The sequence below is a fragment of the Eulemur rufifrons genome, chromosome 2 (assembly GCF_041146395.1).
Source record: "Eulemur rufifrons isolate Redbay chromosome 2, OSU_ERuf_1, whole genome shotgun sequence".
NCBI classification, from domain to species: Eukaryota; Metazoa; Chordata; class Mammalia; order Primates; family Lemuridae; genus Eulemur; species Eulemur rufifrons.
The window spans coordinates 113268953-113283067 of record NC_090984.1 but is presented as its reverse complement, the minus strand read 5'-3'; the positions used below and the strand labels follow the sequence as shown (position 1 = coordinate 113283067).

At 47.5% G+C, this 14115-nt stretch overlaps 1 protein-coding gene across 4 annotated transcripts in view; it reads left to right on the top strand.

Annotated features, from left to right (window-relative positions):
• FOXN3 (forkhead box N3) overlaps positions 1 to 14115 on the top strand; it is a 356934-nt gene that overhangs the window by 141446 nt on the left and 201373 nt on the right. For 3 of the 4 annotated variants that reach the window (XM_069465210.1, XM_069465211.1, XM_069465206.1), the window contains exons 1-2: positions 4100 to 4252; positions 7710 to 8266. In XM_069465210.1, coding sequence (XP_069321311.1) covers positions 7724 to 8266 — 543 coding nt within the window. In that variant the 5' untranslated portion in view covers positions 4100 to 4252; positions 7710 to 7723. Of the gene's footprint in view, positions 1 to 4099; positions 4253 to 7709; positions 8267 to 14115 lie in introns of those variants that run through there. The other variant, XM_069465209.1, reaches the window with a different exon arrangement.

Sequence of the window (14115 nt, the reverse complement as noted above, 5' to 3'; positions counted from 1 at the left end):
CCTAACGCTCAGAGGGAACCACTTTTTTAACATTTTTCCCCAATTTTTTAAAACACATTTTTAGAAGAGTCTTTATTCCCTTTTGTATGGATTATTGCAGTAATTTCTGAGTTGTTCTGCTGGCTTTTGGTCTTCCATTTTCTGCTTTCCTCTCCCAAAATTCATCCTGGATCCACCATCCCTTTTATCTTTTTAATTATTATCTCTGATAGTGCACCTTTTGGGCTCAAAAATATCCAGTGACCCACCTTTGCCTCCTAAACTTAGTGCATATAAACTGCTTATCCTGGTATTGAGGAGTATTGTGATCTGGTGCTTCTACTCTTATCTACTAATATATATGCTTCTTAGGGACAAAGACCTTGTATTTCTGGCAGCGAACACAATGCCATGTACTTGGTAGGCACTCAGTAAATACTCATTCAGTGAACGAGTGTATCTTCTAATATAGTCAAGTCATATTTGATGAATCTGTTTGTGTCTTCATTTCTCCTACCTAGAACAGCAGTTTGTGAGCAGAATGATCCCATGGTGCTTTCTCGAAATGCACCTGCCCGGGCACCACTTAGGAGAGCCTGATTCATCAGGTGTGGCTTCCTGGGTGGTTTTGATGGGCATCCCCAGTTGAGAAGCTCAGGTCCAGAACACCCCTTTCCCATTTCCACAGGTTAAGCACACACCTATCTTTATTAGATATCTTCCTTCCGGAGTCATCGCCTCTCCCTTCCCCAGGCCTGTTGTGCCAGATGTTTCACCTTGTCTCCGCTGTCCACAGTGGGTAGTGACAGGCGAGGAGTCATCTAACTCAGACCAGGCCAGTCAGATTATTTCCCTGAGAATCTGAAGACTCGAGACAGTCTAAAGGTGGTGGGTCTAAAGTCAGAAGGCCTCAGGACTGGGTGCTGGCAGCCGAGTGTGGCCATCAGCGAGCAGAGGAAGCCAACCTGTAGCGGGGAGAGTGGAGCAGACATATTGACGGAAGCAGGATAGACACGTGGTCTCAGAGGGAAGGAGAGATGGAAAGAAAAACTGCCTGATGCCTCTCCAGTTCTGTGCAGCCCAGCTCTGCTGCCTGCCCGGGCTTATGCTAGTTTCCTCGTATGTGTCCTCTTTACTGGAGTTTGTTTGAAGGATCCCTGACCAGGAGACCATTTCCAGGCCTGCCTCAGACTTTTCCTTATTTTTGAAAGTCTCTCTGGTCTTCCCACCTGCACCTGCTCACCTACTCAAGTTGTTACAGCCTCGAGGGGGAGTATTGGGCTTTACACTTACCTGTTCCATAAATAAATAGTCATGTTGCTCTAATAACCAGCTGCAGAATGGTCCCATCAGGTCCCCAATCAGGAAATATTAATAAGTGTTTCCCAAAATGAGTTCTAGGGCACACACAGGATTCTGCTGTCAAATGTGTTTTGTAAAACAATGTGGACAAGACAATGCTTTAAGGAGTTCAACTTATTTCTTTGAGACTTCTCAGGGTCTATGATGTAAGTAAGGGTCCTTCTGGAACGTTCATGAGGGGAACTGAGTATGGGGTTGTTTCTAAATGAATGTTCCCCTGAACCCTTATGTTGGGGAGCATGTCCCAGAGCTGAGGTTTTATGGAATAACTAAGTGGAAAAGGCCACACTAAGCCCTCCTTTGGCTTTCAGCAAAGGTCTGGATCCCCCATTTCAGATGGACAGACAGGCACACATGTGTACCCTGCTCTCCATATCGGGCAGGCTGATCCGCCATTTCCTCTTCAGGGTGACACCTTTTTACATCTCTTGCCTCATCTGTAATGGGACAGAGAAACTAAGAAATATATCTGAGAATGCAAGAAACCAAAAATACACAGAGAGAAAGAAAGGCAAGCTGATTAAAGGCAGACTTCCCTCACCATACTCCCATACTTCCCCCTTTGCTTCTGGCATCTTCTGGCCAAGGCTCGCTATGTCTTTCCATTTTTGTTCACCTAGGATGACTGGTTCAGACACTGGAGGCTAAGAGCTTGCAGCTTTAAGAATGACGTAGTTCCTGTGCAATAACCTTCGGCTCACATTCCCTCTTTTTGAACTCTGAGGGGGAAAGAAAGGGCAGGGTGAAAATAATGTGCCACCTCTACTTAATGTTAAGAGATTTCTAGCTATGGTGTGAATGTGGCTGGGGAACTGGGAGGGCTGGGAGCTGGTGATGGAAGGGAAGGTGGAAAGGGATGACTCTTTCCTTTCCAGGCCAGCAAGGGGCTTAGACAAAAGTCTCTGGCCCTGGTTCCTCTGGTGGAGAGTAAGCACCAGGCTGATGGACGGGCTGGACCTGCACTAGCCTGAGCCACAGGACACTGAGCTTGTCTTGCTCTGGCTTTATTACCAGTTCTGACCCTGACAGTTTCTGGAGTGAGACTTCAGAGATGATCTAATTTGTCTCTGCCCTTGTACCTTTTGCTTAGTGACTTTGGGTAGGTCCCATCAAGTGCTCAGTAATAGGAGTGGGGCTGGATGACCTCAGGCTATCCCTGGGGCCCCCACCTCTGAACTGTCTCCTGAGTGGGAGATGCCATACAACCTGGACCTAGTAAGGTCTCCAGTGAGTCTGAAAGGCTTGTCCTTGCTGATGAGTGGCCACCCACCATCTTGAAGCTTTGTTAAGAGGAATGACTCTCAGATGGTAGGGGGGGTGGGTGAGGGACAGGGAGGGTCCTCATTTTTTGAGACGGAAAAAATTATCAGAACCCCAAGGGTGGTGTTTCCATTCACTCCTCTCTTTTGCTAAGTTAAAAGGTACTTCGTGCTACAGGGGTTTCCCTCCAGGCCTTCTGGCTGGTTTTTCTGCCCTGTTCAAATAGCTCACGACGGTCTGTCCATTGGCTCAGGTGGGGGTGGCAGGAAGAGTGCCCTAGGCCCCCCCACTCTGTAGAGGAACCCACCGATTTGGCGACCTGGGAGTGTTGTGCAATCAGATTTTTATTTTTGTCATCACTGGCGTGTCCTGTTGGACTCTCTCCTTTCCTCCTCTCCAAAGGCAGCTGCTTGGTGTGGGTTCAGCAGTGGGTGCCCGTTCTTTAGAGGTGCCTGCAGACCCGGAGTGGTGGCTGCAGCATTCGCTGGGTGTCTGGGGAATTGTCAGCTCCAGTTCCCGAGAGCTCAGACTGCGAAGGAGATGAGATTTGCTTTCGGCCGCGGCGTTCAGCACAGTGCACTGCCACTGGAGAAGCCCCACTGGCATGGCCTTTAGGACGTTGCTCTTGCTCTGTAATGGCCACCCTCCCTCTCTTGGCAGAGGCGCGGCCACCTGGGCGGGAGGCTGCTGTGCCTTCCCTCCCCGGGCACGAGGTGGGCACTGGGGGTTGGCCGGACGGCCCTGGGAGTCCCGCCAGGACGCAGTAGTTGGGGAGAAGTGGGATCTCCTTTTCTCACCCTCACAAGCCTCACCCGCATCGTAATTCTTTTTATTTTTACTTTCGAGCCATGTAAGGCATGCGGATGGGGTAAGAGCGTTCCCGCGACACGTTGCCAGCGGCGCAGCGCCGGCCCGCCCGCGTGGCCGGAGCCCGGGGAGGGGACAGGCCACGCGCCGCCCGCCCCACCTGCCCCGCCGCCCCCGGTCGCGGCCGCCTTGGGTCGCGGGGCCCGCGCCGGCCCCCCGGTCCCGCGGTGCCGCAGGAGGCGAGTCCGCGCTGCCCATCCGGCCTTGGCCCCGCTGCGCCTCCGGAGCGCCCGGGCTCGGGGCGCGGGGCAGGCCAGGGCGGGGGGCGCGGGCAGGGGCCGCCCCAGCGGGTCCGCGCCCGGCGCCGCAGGCCGCCGGCGGCCAGGCCCACGTTTTCCCTCTCTCCGGCTCCCTCCGCCCCCTCCGCTCCGTCCCTCCCCTCCGCTCTCCTCCCTCCCCGCTCTTCCCCTCCTCCTGCCTGGTCATGTGTCGCCTTTTTTTGTTTGCAGTGGAAACAATTTCTCGCCGCTCGGCGCGCCCCGGGCCGACGCGCCGCGGCGGAGGCGAGCGGGAGGCGGGACGGGGCGGGGAGAGCGGCGGGGCCGGCGGGAGGACGCGCGGCGCGCCCGGCGGACGCCGCAGGTCCCATGCCGCGCCGCGACCCCCGCGCCCCTGCCGCCCGCGCCCGCGGCCGCCCCCCGCCCGCCGCTCCGGGCTCGCCGCGCCGCGCCCGCGCGTCCCTCGCCGGGCCACCAAGCGATGTTCGCTGGGCGCCCGCGAAAGTTTGTCTGCTCCCACTGAAGGGCAGCGGCGCCCCCGCGCCCCCGCGCCCCGCTCCGGCCAGGTGAGTTTGCGCCCCGCGTCCGCCAGCTCCGATTGGGCCGGGGGCGACTCGCGGCGAGGGACTCGTCCGGGGCGGTCCCGGAGACGACCTCGCCGCTCTCGGACGACGCGGGGCTCGCAGCTCCTGGGGGAGGGTCCGGGGTGGGCGCAACGGGGGCCCCGAGCGAGGAAGTTGCAGGTCCGAAGAGTTTCCTGCCCCGACGTGCGGGCTGTTCCCCGGTGCCTCGATTTCCGAAGAGACGCCCGAGAGGAACAGAGTTGGTATCGTCCGCGGAGGACGGGATCCCCGCCGTTCTGGGACGAGGGAGGGGTGCCGATCCGGTGAGACCCCAAGATGAGAAACAGGCTCCTAACAAAGATCCACCCCCCCCCCCAAACTGTGCATACTTGGCACCGGCAGTGAACGTCTCCTGAGACCCCCGAGGCCCGACCCCTCCTCACCCCGGCCCTCTTTGAAACCCTCCCTGGGCCCTGGATAAGTTGGGGGACGGCGGGCTTTTATTGATTTGTTTTTAAGCCTCGCCGCGGTGCGGCCAATAAAAGGTTTATGACATCTGACCGGCAGTGAAGGTATGCGAGCTCCCAATTGCCCTGTATACGCGGAGAAGAGCAGTTTCCCCGTTGCCCGGCAACGCCGCTGATTGACGCAGGGCGCAGCCAATCGCCGCTCCCGCAGATCCCCTTGAAATGTTTTTGACAAGTACAGTAGACGGGAGTGGAGCGCGTGCGTGTGCGCGCGCGCGTGCAGGGGGAGGGTTACCCGGCCCCCCAGACTCGCGGCTGCCGTGCTCGGCTTGGGGAGGATTTCCCAACTTTACGAAGTTCACATCGAACATCTGTTCAGAGCTGGGCCAGTCATGTCTTTGTCAGTTATTTGGAGACCTGAGACTAGACAAGAAACTAAGCTTTCCTGCAGCATTTTCTCCGTTTAAAAAGAAAAAGAAAAATAACAAAACACTGCAAGTCATAAAAAAACAAAAAGAGGGTGTGTGTGTGTGTGTGTGTGTGTGTATGGAACATAACCAATAACAAACCGAGAAGTTGTAAGGAGGTCACCAGTGAATAACTATTTGCGTCTCTGGTGGAGCAACCTTGTTGGCAGCAGATTAAAAATGTTTGCTTAACTGCGGGCTCACATGATGCAGATTCTTTTTTTCCCCTCTAAAACAGGAGGAAAAAAAGATTTGGCGGATTCTGTCGAGTATAATAATGGAAAACTCCTCAGCTGTGGTTTCTGGGAACTGCTTTTTTAAAAGGAACTGTAGTGATCAGCAGCTCTTCGTACTGTTGCCATAAAATGCAGGGTTTGTCGGGATGCAGTTAGCGGAAAGCGTGGGGGACCGAGGCACAAAGCAGACGCAGGAGCCAAGGGTGCTGAACCCTAGAACTCTCTTTTCTGGATAGTGTCATTTTCCCAATAAAACCATATTGCTCGCAGTGTTTGTTTAAAACAAAAGAAAACATGGAGAATAGCGTGTTAGTTCCTTTGGGAAGCTACTGACAAATAAGCAAATTAAAAAGAAAGAGAGCAGCGTGTTGTCATAGCAACAGTGCAATTAAATTACTTTACTGTCAGCCATGATATAATTTTCCTGTTTGGAAGCTCAGGAGACATAAAACTTTCATTTGGAGCTAAAGTTGACTTCAGTGGCTGGGTAGTTCTCTTTTGTATTCTACTGTGTGGATCTGCTGGTAGCTGAGAAAATTTTCTGATGAGATGGGAGGGAACTTTGAGACAAGCCTAGCTTTGATTTGTTCACAGAGAAGTGAAAAGCAGTATCAGTCTGTACTCGGTCATATCCCCACACTTAAAGACACTAGCTTGTTTTTCCTTGTAAATATGTCACGTACTACTCAGGGGTAACTTCCTCACTGGACAGGAAGAAATATTCCCTGCGCATGAACCTGAGGCATCGAGATTGTTCTGCCTGGGTTGGACTGTGATGCCCCTTGGAAGTTTTCTCTGCTTAGGGTTGGGCATCTCACAGGAGCTCATGAGAGTGCTCCTTCAGGCCTTGTGTCCAGCGGGTTCCGTCTGTTTCCTTTTGGAAGAGGGAAAGTGCCGCAGTCCACTGGCACCCTTGGCTGCTATTTAGGGCCCCACATTATGCTTTCTAGAAGCCCATTCTAGAGCTTCCCCAGATGCAGTGGTGGTGGTTTTAGATTTAGTATTCATGGACGTTAAGAGACTTAGAAAGATCATGTCTTTGCTTTTGATATGTTCATTCATTTTTCTAGGTAGATTGCTTGGTCTTTTTACTGGGGGGGCGGGATTAAAACCAGACACACTTAAACCAAACACATTGCTTTAGCGTTGCAAATGGAGAGTGGGAGACCCTTTCCTTATCTTTACTGTTCTTTCTGTCTTACATTGCGTCCTGGAGAGTCGAACATGCCTTGTATCTGTAGGGGACATTCTGTTTGTGGACTTGACACCGCCTCCTTTTCTCATCAGATATTGTTTTACTCCCTGTTCTAGGTCATTGATAAAAATGAAGATGGTATTGGGAGCGGGATAAAATTTTGTGGCAATTTTTGTTGCATTTGTCTTCCTGTCTTGAAGCTGGCAGTTGCTCTCTTGACTCTTTTGACCAATTCTGATCACAGTTAATGCTTTATCTTACATTCCCATTTACTTGTGCGGTGCGTGAAGTTACTTGCTTTTTCTTTCTGGATATAGTGTCACAGTCAAATTTAACATACTTCTTCCTCCAGTTTGAATCCATGGGATTCCTTGTCATTGCTCATTACAATTGCCAATGGAATTAAAGTTGCACAGTTTTGGGTCATGATTTTTGTGGGAAAAAATCAACTAAAATATTATAACCAAATTGATGACGTTCACTGGGGTCACATCGCACTGAGGTCCTTGTGATGGTCCTGATACGGAAACACCTGAATTTAATGTGAAACAACTGGCTGTAAACTCACAGGTATTTTGTTTTTTTGAGAAGGGTAAACAATGAGACAAATAATACAGTGTGATACGAGTTCTGCACTGTGCTTATTTTGTAGTGTTTATCGTGAAGCTTGAAAGAATTCTACATGTATATTCATGTATTATAGAGAAACTGAGGCACCAAGAAACAACTGATTTTTCTCAGGGTCGCAGTGAGAGTCTTCATAGATCTAGGAAGGAGGCATTGTGAAGTTTCCCATTCTTTTAATAATGTATTTGCACACTAAAGGTGCTGTAAATATTTTCAGTCTTGTTTTATTTAAGGGGCATCAGGTCACCTTGCTGTATGAATAGCAGACTGATTTCTCTTATTAGCGTATCTGTATGTGGTGGAATTGTGGGCTTGTGTTGCTCAGTGTGGGAGTCATCTGGTGGTGTTCCTGTGTAGCAGGGGGTCTATAGAGGTGGCAGGGGGAGGTGAGAGAATTAAGGGGGCAGAAGCTGCCTTTCTGCTTTGGGGTGCACTAGCTGATAAATTTCTTTGTGATGTCTTTACTAGGAGCCTTCACGTAAATGGGTCCAGTCATGCCTCCCAGTAAGAAGCCAGAAAGCTCAGGAATCAGTGTCTCCAGTGGACTGAGTCAGTGTTACCGGGGCAGCAGTTTCTCCAAGGCCCTTCAGGAAGACGATGACCTCGACTTTTCTCTGCCTGACATCAGATTAGAAGAGGGGGCCATGGAAGATGAAGAGCTGACCAACCTGAACTGGCTGCACGAGAGCAAGAACTTGCTGAAGAGCTTTGGGGAGTCGGTCCTCAGGAGTGTCAGCCCCGTCCAGGACCTGGACGATGACACCCCCCCGTCCCCTGCCCACTCTGACATGCCCTATGATGCCAGGCAGAACCCCAACTGCAAACCCCCATACTCCTTTAGCTGCCTCATATTTATGGCCATCGAGGACTCTCCAAGCAAGCGTCTGCCAGTAAAGGATATCTACAACTGGATTTTGGAACATTTTCCATATTTTGCAAATGCACCTACTGGGTGGAAAAACTCAGTGAGACATAATTTGTCATTGAATAAGTGTTTTAAGAAAGTGGACAAAGAGAGGAGTCAGGTAAGCCTCTGTGCCTGGAACTCAAGTTTGTTTTAATTTTTAATTTTTAATTTTTCACCATTAAAAAATGAATTTCTAGTTTCCGTACTGAAGTAGCAGTTGTAAATGGATTTTATTTTGTTTAATTCATTTAGATAATTGTAAAGAACTTCCTTTTCCTAAGTGTGTTGATTATGTACTGTTTTTAATGTTTGTACTATTTGAGGATTTCCCACTGATAGGGGTTCCCTAATCACATGGTGGTGGTTTGCAGGCTCGATTGTTGTCAGTATCACCCCTCAATGTGGGTGGGCCACTTTGGTTTTAGAGTTCAAACAAAGAGCTGTATTCCAAGGGCAGCCATTAACCATGAGGGGGGTGTGTGTATTTATATATATTTATATATTTGAGGAAAATTGCCACCAAGGGGTAGAGAAAAATGGCATTTCTTTTCCTTCTGATCATTAACTTGGAGAAAGGCAACTTCTTCAGTGTTCTGGAATAAATGGACAGCAATAGCCATTGGGTAGCTTACGTATATATATATGCCAAGACAGAATAGATGAGTTGCCCCGGTGACTTTCATGAAACCTGGTGTGGCTATGTAAGCGTTTGACAACTTTGGAACTCCCTGAGTATGAAAAATTGGCTCAGGGTAAGTTTTTCATTAGAGACTAACTTTAAAAATTTTGAATTTTGACTCTCAAGCGTTAGTTCATACTTCAAGGTTGACTAGAAGAAGACAGTTTTAATAATTTGCTTTACCTTTCTTTTAACATTCTAGGCACAGTAGAATAGGGTGAACTGTTCGAGGTGGAAAACAAAATTGTGATCTGACTCTGCGTTCTGAAAAGTAGCACAGTCACAGTTAAAATTGCCAAAAAATGTTCCCTCCACCAAGATTTCGTGTGCCTGTGTTTTCCAGCTTTGTTTTTCTTATTAATAATGCTGCTGTGTGCAGCTGGAGTTCTGTTTGAAACTCTTTTTGAAGTTCAGGTTTGGGCGCAGGACCACCGTTGTGTGAGGTCAGAGGCTGTGCAGGGTTGGGGCCTTTAATTTCTTTCTCCCCAGAAACATGTTTCTGTTTCAAGTAGAATCTTGAGCCTGAGAATATTCGACTTGTCACTGGCATGGAAGAATTTGCGTAAGGAGGTGGCGCAGCCATATTTCTCCTTGCTCGAACTGGACATACTTGTCTGCAAATGCTGTTCCCCTTTACCTTGAAGATAAGGGGTGGGGATGTAGGGTTTGGGGAGGGGTCTTGCCTGGGAAGAGGACTAAGGAGCTTTACTTTGATCTCTGGTGCACATGATGTCCGGACCAAGTGTGCAAATGTGAATATTCATAAGTTTCTGGGCCTCTCCTTACTTCTATGTAGCTATGACAATCAAAGTGTGCCATTTTTAATCAGGAAGGGGGAGTTCTGTGACAGTTAAGCTGTTGTCTCTGCACTACCCTGTCTCCTTCCCTCCACATTTCAGTTTGGGCATTTGGAGACCAACCTCTGTACTTGGCTCAGTTGAGGGCTTTAAGATCATTCTTTGAGCTTGGAGGAGATTTGTTACTTGCCAGTAAAGACCCAAGTCTGTGGTATTAAAAGCTTCTGTATAGGTGGGTCCTTGTGGCAAGAAAGGGAAGGTCTTAGAAAGCAATTGCAGACTTAGAATGTGGAGAAGAAAGAGCTGTTCAGGTCCCCTAAGGCCACATGTCACAGATAAAGCAACAAACAGGGCATTTAGTTTGGCATGAATGGAGTCTGCAAGTTGCCGCATGCCTGAGTCTCTGTGTTTGACATAATGCCGGTGCACATAAAAGTGATTTAGCAAATGCACACTCTGAAATGTTAGACAAGACCAACTCTAAAGGGTGCAGCAAGACTTGGGAGGATTATTCATCAGTCAGCCTTGGGGGGTGACAAGTGGGTGTTGGGTGCTGTGTGCTAAGGCCCACTGGGGCCCCCCACCGCTGGATTCTGGGAGTCATGTTTTCCAGGGGTGAAAGTTGTCAATCCGGATAAACACAGATATCGCCTGTCGAAAGGGAATGGTTTTAAGGATTTGAGATTGTTAATCTTATGAAATGTTGAGTTCTGGCTTCCTAGCCATCCTGACCTGTACTGACATGTTTCTGATCAAATGCCAGTCAGTTTTGTGGTGAGGAGTTTGTTCCCAGTGTTTATGATGCTGTGGGAACAAAGGCAAAGGGTCTGAGTTTTTCCTCTTTTCTCCTCTTTCCTTGGGTGACCCTGGGGCCGGCTGGGGGCTGCTGTGAGAGGCATAGACTTTCTGGTATGCTCAGGTATGCCCAGATGCTTCCACCCTGCTGGCCTGGCCCAGTCACTTGGGGTTTTCTACTATGGCTAGCTGAGTAAAAGGAAGGCATTTCCTCTGATACTTTGCCCAGTGAAAGCCCCTTTGGCTCTATAGGTAAACTTGTTTTTTTCCCAGGGGATTTTAGTTGGCAGTAGCTCCCACAGAGGTTGGCCTCAACACAATGACTAAATGCACCTGAGTATTGTTGAGAAATACATCAGATGAAGGCCCTGCAAGTTTATGCACTGAGTTAGCCATTCCACTTTTTGTTTCTTCTTCTGAAAGTGAAGAATACCACTAAGCTTGACATAGCAGTGAGAATGTGGAATGCTGTGTGATCTTGTCCCTGAGGGCTTGGCACTATACCCTGTTAGGCTGGGATGTTGGAGAATCTGATTCGGTAGGTCTGAGTTGGGTTGGGGGAAATTCGTAGTTCTGATAAGCTTCATAGGTGTTTCTGACATGCAGCCAGCTTTGAGAATCCCTGAACTAGGTGCCCTTTTGGGTTCTTTCCAATTGCTGAGATTTCATCAAGAACACATTCTCATGAATGAGTAAGTCAAGGGGAAGGAGACAGTGTTGCTTCCGTTTTATCTCTTAAAGGACTTCAAAAGATAAGAGCTTTATTTTTATTTTCTAATCATGGAAATTTTCAAACATACCCGGAAGTAGAGAATAGCATAATGAATCTAGATACTCCTCACCCGTGTGACCCACATCCAGATTCAGTAGTTGACAAAGGTTTGTGGCACTTACTTCATTCATTCATTTTTGTTGTTGCTAATGCTGAAGTATTTAGAAGCAAATCCTAGATCTCATGTCATTTTATTCCAGCCTACTTCAGTGTGCATCAGACTAGTTGATAATTTCTTATATAACCACCATGCCAGTGTCCCCACTAGCAAAATGAATAGTCTTTTGGTGTCACCTCATACCGGGTCCATGTTCCTGATTGTTTACAAAATGTTTGTTTGAATTAGAATCCAAACATGGCTCATGTGTTGCATTTTGTTGTGCTATTTCTTAAGTCTGTTTTAATCTACAGCACGGCTCTGTCCTCTCCCGTGTTTCATGCCTTTCCCTGTTAAAGAGACACCTTGGCTGGGCTCAAGCATGCCCCACATTCTCTTTGCCTCCTGCTGATTTCATTTAACTTGTTTCTCTCTCTTCTCACATACCCTGTCAAATGGAAGGAAGCACTAAAGTCTAGATCACATTTTGGAGTGTCGTGTGTCCTTCCTGACACATCACTTTGGGAAGCCTGATTGACCCACTGTTGGGGACACTGTGATTGAGCCATGTGGGGTCAGATGTACCCTACTCTGTAATGTTCCTCATTAGCCTTTGCTTTGACGGTTTCATCTATTGATGATCTTTGCCTAACTCAATTAAGGTGCAGTTTTAAAGCCCAGGATTAAGTTTTATACCTCTGAAATATAGGTCTTAAATTTAGGACTGTAAGATTAGCATGTGCTAACCTCTCTGAGTATTTGTAAATGAGAAGTACAGTACAGTTATTTTTTTTATAGATTGGATTATAGTGGCCCAGGTACGTGTGTTTCTATTTCTGTGCCTTTTTTTTTTTTTATAACTTCCCCTCTTACTACTTTACCTAAAAACATTGCCCTAAGAGGGTTTACAAAGAAAACACTGTACAAAAGTATGTTTATTATATGCAGGCTGAGTGGTGCTTTAAATACAATTTAAGCTTATAAATCTAGGCACCTTGACTTGGTTGAAAGAGGACTGCATTGGAAGGCAGGATACCTGGCTCTAGTTTTGATGCTGGCAATCCTTGGATGTCTTAGCAAGAGTTTGAAGTTAACCTGGTAGTTTTTTCATATCAGAGGCTCTGTGGACCCCTAAAATTATTGATAACCTGTCATGTGACTATGCATATTGCATTCTTCTAGGGAGAGGATCCCAATGTTTTGTTTGTTGAGTTTCTAGATTCTTCTTCTTTTTTTTAAGAGATGAGGATCTTGCTATGTTGCCCAGCCTCCTCTTGAACTCCTGAGCTGAAGTGCTCCTCCCTCCTCAGCTCCTCGAGTAGCTGGGACTACAGGTGTGTGCCACCACACCTGGCTTAGTTTCTAGATTCTTAACGGGAACGGTGAGAACCACTGGTATTTTATAACAACAACAGTGAACGTATGTGGGATACTTGCTTTGTGCTTTCCATTTGCAGTGTCCCCTTTCTTCCTCACCTCAACCCTACGAATAAAGCCCTGTTATTTTCCTTCATAAAATAGAGGAGGAGTTAAGCTCTGGGTGGTTAAGTAACTTGCTGGAAGTCACACAGCCTTCCCTGTTGGGCTGAAGAGGCTTTGAGATTTCCCTTCGAAATCACGTTAGTTGCAGGATAATTCTCTGCAGTGAATAATATGGGAAGCTGGCACATTGACTGTCTATTTGAAAGTTATGGGTTTTGCTTTTTCACAAAAAGTGATGGGTTGTTTGGATTAATTGTACTCTTTCATGGAGCCCTGGCTCTTCTTAATGCTCTTGAGCTTGGGCGAGATGGTGGGACATTTTAGAAAATTCCATATAGAAAATTCCACCACTTTTCCAATGGACTTTTTTGCACTTGAAACAGAAGACACACACACACACACACACACACACACATATTTATTTAAAGGCTAATGTAATGATTATTTTGGTGCCACTTTATTAGGTGTGTCTTGTTGATAGATTTTGGTTTCATGGGCCCCTTGAAGTGTTTTATTCCTGTTATCCATCCTTGTCACTTTTAACCTATTTGCCACTTCGTTCAGTGAATATATCTAAATAACCTTGTAAGGACTTATTAACCCTTGGCCACATTGGCTTCAACACTGACCTGAAGTTTTCAGACTATAGAAATATATTCAAGGTGTTCCTGTGAAATGTCTTCATATTAATAGGCCATCAATATCTTGTTTCCTATAATTTTGGGGACTTTGAGGTTCCTTTGCTTATTAGTTAGTGTATCTAATAGAATTATTAATATTTGATGATGTCAAAAGTTAAAATAAAAAGTGAGGTTTGGTTCATGCCTTCTAGGAACTTACATTCTAGGGAAACAAAATAAAAAAAGAATAAGCCACCATTAAGTATCAGAAGTATGCCTGATCAATGAGTGACTGGAATCGTTGGCAGTTCGCCAGGGAGGCCTCCCTTCCCCAGAGAGGGGCGTTTGGAGCTGAGGGAAAGGATGATGAGCAAGTTTTGAATATTCCTTGTATTTGCGTGAATAAATTAACAAAGTATTCTTTGTGGGAATGAACATGAGACCCCCAAAATGGATTAGTCACAATGAGGCTTAACTGTTTATTATAGAAAACCAAATGCCATCACGAGAAATAGGTCTTGAGGAATTGGACAGAGATACACGTTCTGTCTTTCTGCCCTACCGTCCTTAGGGCATTGCTGGTTTCTGTTCTGGGTCTTTTTGTGGTCCAAGATGGCATCCACTAGCATGTCTCATTTTAGGAAGCGGGAAGGGGTGTGCAGGGAAGGACAAAAGGGGCTTTCCCAGAAACCCCCGCACTCTGCTTCCATCTCACTGGCTAGAGC